Here is a 10,322-nt window from a genome sequence, read left to right on the forward strand (position 1 = left end):
AGAAAAAACTCCCTGGTGTCTAGTGGTTTCTACCCCCCTTGGGGGCAGATTGGCCTCATTAAAATAGGCCAATCTGCCCCCAGGGGAGGCAGAAATGGCCAAAATATAATTTTACCCCAGGGGAGCGACCCTTGCCTAAGGGGTCGCTCCCCACCCAAAAAAATAAAATAAAAAAATAAAAAATAAAAATAAAAAAAAATGGTCCCTGGTGCCCTAGAGGTTTCTGCCCCCCCTGGGGGCAGATCGGCCTAATAGTAGGCGGATCTGCCCCCAGGGGGGGCAGAAAAGGCCTTCCAGAAAAAATGCCCCCCATGGGAGCGACCCTTGCCCAAGGGGTCGCTCCCTTTTGTCAATATCATTAAAAAAAAAAAAAATCCCTGGTGTCTAGTGGGGTTTCAAAAGCCGGATTGCAAGCAATCCGGCTTTTGAAACCCTCGGAGAGACTTCAAAGGGAAGGAAATACTTTTCCTTCCCTTTGAAGCCCCTCCGGGCCTCCCCGGTGATTGAAAGAGAAATGCTTTTGCATTTCTTTTTCAATCGCGCTGGAAGCAGAGCTTCCAGCGCGACGAGGGAGGCCCCTGTGACACATCAGCGCGCGCGCGCGCGCTGACGTCACAGGGGGGGGCGGGGGGGCGGGGGTGGAAGGGGAAGGTCTTCCCCTTCCATCCCCGCCTTGGGGGGGAGTGGGGGTGCACGGGGGCGCGCTAGCGCGCCCCCAAGTTCCCCTGTGCCATGGACGAGATGATCTCGTCCAAGGCACAGGGGAACTGTAGCCTTGGACGAGATCATCTCGTCCAAGGCACCCAAGAGGTTAACCTCAAAACCAAGAAACAAAATAGCATAGTCACAATATGGCAACTCTGATAAGATTTCATTAAGGCAAGAATCACAAACATCAAAACATAACACGGCGTGAACATAGATCAACTTTAGCAGAGTGTCATTAACGCATTAGTTCAACAAAGCATAGATTCAGTCATTTGTCTATTTGCGTCAGTTTAGTGAACCCCTGTCCTAACCAATGATTAGCATAGGCATGTTGGGCTTCATGCAAAACAATTTAGAACACCAATTTGGAAAACATCTAGTTATGGTCTCTGTCAAAAGTAAGCAGTTGGTACCTAGAAAGGAAAAGCAAACAGACAAATTACAATTTTATTGTCATAGTTACCCTCCAAGGTTTAGGTCAACACTCAGGTTCAGTCTTTGTCTTCCGGACATCAGTTGAATCGCCCTCAGTATCTCAGCTCCGGGTAAAGGGGCACTTCCCTCATAAGGAGGTAAAGTGTAAAAGGGGTAGACTAAGGACAAGGATGGTTCTAAGTAAAATCAGCAAAGTCACTAGGCAAAGTGACAAAATCTCTGGATCATATCAAATCGCATCAGCATCTCCCTAACTAACTCTCCTGGTCTTCTGCTCCCTAATTCTCTAATTTACTTCCTGGTGACAGGGGTTGTTATCCCTTTTTCTTTGTACATTCCCCTAAAACTTAATTGGACAATTATTGCACCCCACTATATTTAGCCAATTAAAAAACAGATTATGTCATTAATCTTTCACCCCACACTAGTTCCCAGATAGTTTATTGGTCCAAATGATTGACGTCTTCAGAGGTAGCACGTCCGGTATGATTTCATCCTTCTGTAATTTCTTTGCACATCTTCGTTCAGTAGCTCCATTGTCTGTACCGGTTTGAGCGACCTTGTACATTATATTAATCTACACTGTTGCATTTTGACTAAAACATTTCTACAAGCAATATGAATTTTATGAGAACGGATCTACTATGGTTACATTCAGCTCCTAGTTTGAAGGAAAACAAGAGTTCATGTCCTTTTGCGAGTCAGCACACTGCACGTTTAGAAAACACATTTAATATGAGAGCCAGGCAGCTAGGCCTCGACTCATGCTAACTAAGGCCTACAAGATTTATTTTGAATAACTTTAATAACATATTCATTAAGAATTAGTACAAGACTATTTAAATGCAATATTTCATAAACATTTGTCATTTTTGTTAGTCCCCGTATATACTGGCGCCCACTCCCAGTGGTCACATCTCAAGTGCACGTTTTAGCAAAACAGGTCAATACAATTTCTATGCGGCATTATCGCACATTAGTTCATAAACATTTCATGTTAATATAGGTTATCTATGCTACGCTCTCCCAGCAGTAAGCAGGGTATAGTTAGCTCATACATTGCTACACTGTATTCTGAGCTATTAAGAACATGCAGACATTTACGTCTGTGGTTAAGTATGTTTTATGTTTGGAGTTGTTTTCTAACTATTTCCAGGGTGAGTCAAATAAGAATCATTTGTAAATGTATGCGTTTGTGGGTGTTCTAAAAGCTACAAGGCTATTTACACCTTGTAACACAGACATCCCACCTCCCATCTCCCAACCCTGGAGTGTAATTTGCACAGGTAGCTCTCTTGGAATTCTTGGTGCAGTAAACCACAGTAGTAAATCCATTTTAAGCCTGTGATGATTCATTTTGTGAATTCCTGTTAAAGTTAAATGAAGGTATTTTTGACTGTAAATAAATGACTACCTTTATGAATTGGGCAGTGTACTCATACAACGTTCACTCCAGTCTCAGGTCCCCATTTTCTGTCACTTCTCTATTAAAGTTTTAGAATTAGTAATGCTTCAAAAATATGTTTTGAATTGAATGCAATTATGATACAAATCTGGAAAATTATATGTAGCTTGATTGAAAGCTAACAAAAGGTAGCGACTTTTGTGGTCTTCACATATAATATAACAATTACTAGTAAGATGTTAAATAAAATTGTTTTATGCTGAAAGAAAACAAAGATACCTTCACAGTAAGGGATTGTACATACATCATCTTTATCATACACCCAAAACCCTGAAAATGCACAATCTATTTCACTGAGAATGTAGTTAATGTGCTAGCTACATCACCAATGTTGAATCTTTTGATGCCATAACATGACCAATATTTACAAATCATTTGGTGGTTCATTCTTATAACAATGTTTACACAGATGGCACTCAGCTGTCTATGAAGTTTTATTTAAGCCTTTACAGCACTTAAGAAAAAAAAATCTTATTAATCCAAGAAAGTCCCTGGGTTGTATAGACCTTGTCAAGCTGACTGAACTTGATGCCTTGAAACCCAATAAAAATTAGATTTTTCTACGTAAATGATGGAGGCAAGTCAAAAAACTCCTATGATATCCACATTTAAACATACAGTATATATAATGTTAAATTGTGCCGATAAAAAAGAGAGTTTCATGCAATCAATAAATAAGCAGTGATAAGAGTGTTAGGAACTGATGTTTGCTTAATGGTATAGAACTGCTATGTAAATAGTAATTACAACATCACACAAATTAAATGGACACCTATGCCACAAACTGGATGTGTTGGAGAAGAGTGTCTTCAGTTAGAGAAATATACAACATATTTGATAAATATTCTAAGAAGTGATTACTAATATCAGTTGTGAGGAAATGTTTCAGAGAGATCGATTATTTTGTCCAGTAATCCATTACAGACTCTATGCAACCTTTGTTATGTAAATATACTTGCAGAGGCTGTTTTAAGAAATGTATTTTTTTTATGTTAAGAGGAATCAGGATTTCCATTGTTAAGCAATATTGGTTAACTTGTTGCTTAAGTTTCTTTTGATTTTATGGTTAGTCACTGTTTGAAAAGTCTTCAATCTTCCAACAGATAACATTGAGAAAATGTTGAAATTGAGAAAATGTTGAAAGTGCTCAATACCTTCCTTTTGCCAGAATGGCTACAGGAATTAGCAATTGGAATTCTTAAAAGTATACTACATTCCATGCACACATGCAAGAGCAGTACATATATTTTTTGGAAAAAGCTGAGAGTAGGATAAAGCAAGCTGTGGGGAACTATCAATACACTGAGAGTCTCTTTTGCTCACGCTCCCAATCCCATATTGAACATATTCACTTGAAATAATTTCTAAACCTTACAGGAGTTCTTAGTAGCCGTTCTGTCATACTGTTACACCTCTATCTTTTCATACATACTGCAGCACATCTCCGACCAAATCCCACAGAAGTTATGTGTTTATTTGTTCACCAAGATGCATGCTCGAAAGGACATTTTTGTAAGACCAATGTATAGAATTATGATTAAATCTGCAAGACCTCATAATAAGAAAATAATGTGATTTCTAGTGCCCGGACATTTACTATCTCCTTCTTTGTGACATCGGGTAGGGAAACCAACTATACGTTACTCAAGTTGTGGCACTTCAAAAATAGCTGTGATCATCCATATACACCCATTAACAACTCAAAGGCATTTGATAATAACTTAAATATGTCTAATTCCCTCAGATAAAGGCTTCCATTAGTCTCAATAATATCTTAAGATCAAAGGGCTCCTTAACTTCATCCACGTATCATGTACATGATTCATTACCTGTCTTTTGAAAGCAAGGGGAAGATCAGCAGTCTCCTAAAGTTAGAACACACTTGTTTTTCTCTAATATATGGATTCAGTGAGCAGTGACTTGTGTCATCTCTCTCTACAGATGTGAAAATCTACTCTTTTGTGTTTGTAGGACTGTAGACTCCATCTTTGTTCATCCAGTTATCAGCATGTTCCCCAGATTATGACATACACTGATTTCACCTTAAAGGTCTTCTCTGCCTCACAAAACCCCCATTTACACCTGTTCCACCATGCGGCATTCACCAGTGTAAAATGTCTTAAACTTACTCAGCAATAACACAAGATCTCATGATCCAACCCTGAGAATAATAATAATAATAATAATAATTCACGTAATTTGACTTACAATGAAGATAGTTACAATTCTGAGCTACATAACTGCCCCAGAACTAATTGGGCAGAATTTCGACCATTCTATAGCGCAATTTATTATTATTACTATTATTTGATTTTTACAGTTTCATATAGCGGGAACTCTACCCGAAGGAATTGGAGCATTTCACATGAGCACCATTATATCACACAAGGACACAATGACTATGAGATTTGATATTGAGCTTTATTTCGTGGCATACAGACTGTCGGATAGCTTGCTAGAAAATGTGATCGTCACTACACATTTTCTCTGATGCAGCTCTTTAGGTGAAGTTCTTTTGCATCTGCTTTAAATAGGCCTTCACATATTTATACTGTGAATAAGCTTGCACTTGAAACGTGATGTACAAAATGTCGACTGTTAAACAGCACATAAAGTTAAAAAAGGTTTAGCATATAAAAAAAAAAAAAAATCCGCTAGGGTTTTATATGTTTTCAAAATGAATACTAAGCACCAGGCCCTATGTCTAGCACATTTAACCTCACCATATTATGAGTTCAGTTCATATCATTAGTTCAGTTATTAAATTAATTCTTAAAATATCTAATGAGCCCTCTTCATAAAGACTCCCACTAAACTAAATGCTCACTAATTCAGTTGCCCTACGTCCATACAACTATAGAGTTATTGTTTCTGCAAAGTCTCCAAAAAACAGTGTCAAGTTGCATGATGCATGCCGTTTATCAGAATGACAAGGTTTGCATTTTATGTTCTGAGGCACAATGATGTCTATATAATTGCTGCGTGCACGTACTTTTCCCAAAAACAATATATTTTTAATGAATTATTACTTGAATGTGGATCCTTGTAAAGGTATAAGTAATGCGCAATGCTCAGTCTCTGTAAGTCACAATGATGTTCTCGTTATCTCCCCAGAGTACCTGCGAAACCATACCAAACCATTCTGAAACCATTAGCCACACTGTGAATGTGCCACTACAGACTACATTGGGAACACTGGAGGAAATTGCCTGCTGACCCCTTTGGAATGGCTTCTTAGTGCCAAGACCTTGCAGCCCCACAGGAGCATCTCTTCATCAAGCTCAGGACTGCAGCAGCATAACTAAGCCACCTGCTATGCATAAAGAACAGGAAATCTGCCGCAAGTGTGCGAAGACGATCTTGACTTGATCACATCACGGTGTCCTGTGGGGGGGTCATTTTCTTCATCTACCGAGGAAAGTCACATTTCTGAACTGTGCAAGCGAAGAAACAAGAATCATTTCATGTACTGCCAAATGTACAGAGCACTTGCATGCCAAAATACTTTTTATGGCAATATGGTATTCACATATGTCTTTCTAAGTTCCTCTTGACAGTTTCTGATATTCACTTTCAAAGCTGGATGGCAGACTTCAGCTCATAAGCTCACGTAAAAGAAATAACCTTTATTAACATAGACTGGAAACAATATCAAATGTACAAAATTGTTGAGCTTTATTTCATTCTTTTTGTGCGTGTGTGGGCGTTTGTGTGCTTCCCAGAGTGAAGGATTGAGTCCAACAAAAGCTGGTGCCGATGGGATTTCGGTCTACTTTGGACATTCCATTAATATAAAACGGATCAAGGTGTCCATCACCTGGCATGTGGCCCACTATATGACTAACTAATGACCGTAAGATTAATCTTCGACTACTATGTTGTACTACTGTATTTGTAATGCTGCTTGTATCGTCCGTTCACCTGGTTTGCTGTTTTTTTTATTATTTTTCTAGTCATTTTCTCATGCGCTTTTAACCATTATCATAACTGGTATTAAAGCTGGTCTTGTGAAAGTGGAATGGGTCTTGTCTTCGTGCTCGCGTTCCTCTTCGGGAACCGCCATTCAATCTGGTGCTACGATCATAGATTGAAAAGCGATTGAGAAATGAGACATTAGTCTTTATGTTAACGTGTCTCAACTCTTCTCATCTGTAAACTTGTGGGCATCTTAACGGCGACGTACAGGTTATACAATTCACACATTAAAGAGGCCCTCTTTCTTATTGACAACTGGATGACCATCTGTATTTGTACTCCATTTACCCCAAAGCTTCAAATCAATAATCAAAGTCACAAAAAGATGAAATAGAGGTGAATGTTTACATTCTTTTTCAAACGTTTCCTAAACTCTCACTTTATCTTTCACTGTCCTTTTTTTGCTTTACCTGTACCCATGAAAATATATTGTGCATGTTGAAATACGGTATCTTTCCCCTCGCCTGGTGGCTGCATAAAATATTAGATTGTGCGTTGTGTGGGTTAGCATTTTATAATCCCATCCCCCTGATATACCTCCATAAAAAAATTGTTGGCCAGAGATTTTCATTTTTGATTTGTGTTTTTGGATCGTTAGAGAAGTAATTTAGCTTGGATAGACATTGCTGATCTGGGCCGAATTTTTCTGGACAACCTTTTTAAAGATATGTGACAGTGATGATGTAACATTTGAGGAACCATGAGACCTATATACTTCATTTTGGAATAAAAACATAGGTTTTGGGAGTCAAGTAGTCTTATAGAGACAGAACGTAACTCCTCAGAGCAATCCTTGCACTATTTTCCAAAATGGCACTATAAGCAAGGAAGAAGAGACACACATAGAAATGAGACAAATAATAATGGTTTTAATCCTTTTATGTATACACCAAACAATGTTTATGATCTGAATATGAAAAAAAAAATATTTATCACTCCTGTTTTAGACACATTTCATAGTTCACTTTAGTTATTTATTTCAGCATTCTGCTGGTGGTGCATTTGCATAATGTTGAATATTTGTGAAGAACATGTAGAGAGGGACGTCTTTTTGTAGCACAGGTTTTCCAAGTACATGTTCTGTGAATATAGGCTTTAGAAATTTTGTAGGTTTTAGAACCCCATCAATATCTTCCTGACTAAATTCACATGGATCTTTCTCTATATATGCATTTCCACATCTTCTGATCAAGTCGAATGCTCTTTTAATGTGTTTATGCACAGAATATGATGTCGGTGGAAAGTCACTTAGCAGGAATGATTTCTTTGACTCACTGTACCGATGACCATCAAATGTGTGACAGGTATTTTTCTCCATCTTTAAAGTCACATTCTTCTTCTGTCTCAGTAAATCATTTTAGAAACTTCACAGGTTCAGCAGTTAAAGTTCTTTGTTTCAGTTTTGCTCATAGTGTCATCGCCCATAAGAATATGTGCCTTGATAAGAACACTGCACATCTCTGGGTCAAGTTTCTTGTACAGAATATGAAACAGGATTAAGGGGGTCATTCCAGCCTTGGCGGGCGGCGGGAGCCGCCCGCCAAGCGGGAACCGCCAGAAGACCGTACCGCGGTCAAAAGACCGCGGCGGTCATTCTGGGTTTCCCACTGGGCTGGCGGGCGACCGCCAAAAGGCCGCCCGCCAGCCCAGTGGGAAACACCCTTCCACAATGAAGCCGGCTCCGAATGGAGCCGGCGGAGTGGAAGGTGTGCGACGGGTGCAGTAGCACCCGTCGCAAATTTCAGTGTCTGCTAAGCAGACACTGAAATTCAAAGTGGGGCCCTCTTACGGGGGCCCCTTCAGTGCCCATGCCACTGGCATGGGCACTGCAGGGGCCCCCAGGGGCCCCACGACACCCCACACCGCCATCCTGTTTCTGGTGGCCGAAACCGCCAGGAACAGGATGGCGGTATGGGGGCCGGAATCCCTATGGCGGCGCAGCAAGCTGCGCCGCCATGGAGGATTCCCATGGGCAGCGGAAAGTCGGCGGTACACCGCCGACTTTCCGTTTCTGGCCGCGGCTGTACCGCCGCGGTCAGAATGCCCAAAGGAGCACCGCCAGCCTGTTGGCGGTGCTCCCGCGGACCCCGACCCTGGCGGTTTTTACCGCCAGGGTCGGAATGACCCCCTAAGTGTCTTTCTCACCTGTTCCATACCATATCCAGAACTCTGACAATCCTTGACTTATGAACATTGCAACAAATCTAAGTAACACAATAATATCTGTGTAATTTGACAGTACAAAGACTCGATTGGAACCATTTTGAACAGCCCACTCAACATGTGGAACAACACAAAAGTCAGCTTCCTCCAATTTGCTAGTAGGTTATTGAACAATATGGCCCATACCTTTTGAATATGTCTCTGCAGGTAACAACTCCTCATTGACAATAATTTCATGTGCAATAAATTCAATGTTCACTGAAGCATCAGCAATGTTTTGGCAAGTTAATATCTCCAAGTTCAACTTGTTCAATGTTGATGACCAGAATGTATCAAGGTGCTCAGGTTTAGTTGTTGAATGTGTAATGCAGCCAAGATCAGTTGTTCCACTTATAGACATTCATCTGATTCTCTCACATTCTTTGAAAGATAGTTCAAGATAACTGCCGAAGACAATGTGCAGTTCTTGCAAGGTACATATTGACTTTGATTTCTGTAGAACAGTCTGAATGGCCTCTCCAAAGTTTTGCATGGATGACATCTTGACCATTCACAATTGTGACATGTAGTTCAGAATAACAGCAGTTTTCAATAAAGACACCTTTTAAAATTGAAAATTTTCAGGTGAATGTTATTTTTTGAGCTCATGTATGAGTTGGTGCTTCACTGGTTTGGTTGCAGCATCTCTATTAAATAATGTGTTTGCTGGAAGAAGATCATGCAACAGAATGTCCTTGATAAATTCACCTCTCTTTTGCTACATCCAGCTCTTTAAGTGCTTGTGAAAGTAGTTTTTTTGTAACCTGTTTTGTAGTGGCTGGATGAATTAAACGCTTACTATAGCAATTAAAGCGTGAAAGTTTCGCTTCAGTGATTATGTCAAACAGCTTTTTCTCTTTCAATACAAATCTCTCCTGCTTCAGTTCTGGGTTTAGTTTTGATCTATGTTCAAGGACATCTACCAGACGTGCCTTTATATAGTTATCCACATATTGTTTGGCAACAAGGTTTGTAGTCGCACAGGCTCAGTCACTTCAAAGGTTTTTGTTGCTGCTGTATGAAATGAAGAAAGCTGTCAACGTATTTTTAAAAATTTTCCCCTCTCTTTCCCACAAGTTCATGGTGATAACCAGTTTCACGATGGTCCATTAATTGTGAATTTGTCATCTCTCTGAAAACACTGCATTCACTTTTCAGTGTCTGACCAACAATTTCCTTGGAACTTTTCTGTGATCTCTAGATCATCTGTTCCAGTTTCAGATCTGGAACCACAGCATTGAACCTTTCCTCTCTGTCTTTCCCCAGAAAATGTCTTTGGATGTATTTTCCGTAGAGGTATGGTTTTTTCACCTCTAGATTCTTCACTCTTTTCATATACTAAGACCATTATCTCAGTTAGTTTATGCAATCACGTATGTGAAACACAGTAATCAGTGACTCTACAGTCTTCACATGCAGATCCCTATCACCTTCCCGATCAGCATGTACCAAGTTTTTCACTAGAGCTATCATGTGTAAAACATTTCGCCAATACTTGCAAAGTTCTGTTTTCTCTTCACATTCTTTGACAAACTAT

The 10,322-nt window shown here is 39.8% G+C and overlaps 1 protein-coding gene across 1 annotated transcript in view; it reads left to right on the forward strand.

Moving 5' to 3' along the window:
- ASIC2 (acid sensing ion channel subunit 2) overlaps positions 1–7,499 on the forward strand; it is a 1,882,574-nt gene extending 1,875,075 nt beyond the window's left edge. Inside the window, exon 10 of the mRNA XM_069238055.1 lies at positions 5,723–7,499. Within this exon, the coding sequence (XP_069094156.1) occupies positions 5,723–5,824 (102 nt within the window). The 3' untranslated portion in view covers positions 5,825–7,499. The remainder of the gene's footprint in view (positions 1–5,722) is intronic.
- The last annotated feature ends 2,823 nt before the right edge of the window (positions 7,500–10,322 follow it).

The sequence above is a fragment of the Pleurodeles waltl genome, chromosome 6 (assembly GCF_031143425.1).
Source record: "Pleurodeles waltl isolate 20211129_DDA chromosome 6, aPleWal1.hap1.20221129, whole genome shotgun sequence".
Taxonomy (NCBI): domain Eukaryota; kingdom Metazoa; phylum Chordata; class Amphibia; order Caudata; family Salamandridae; genus Pleurodeles; species Pleurodeles waltl.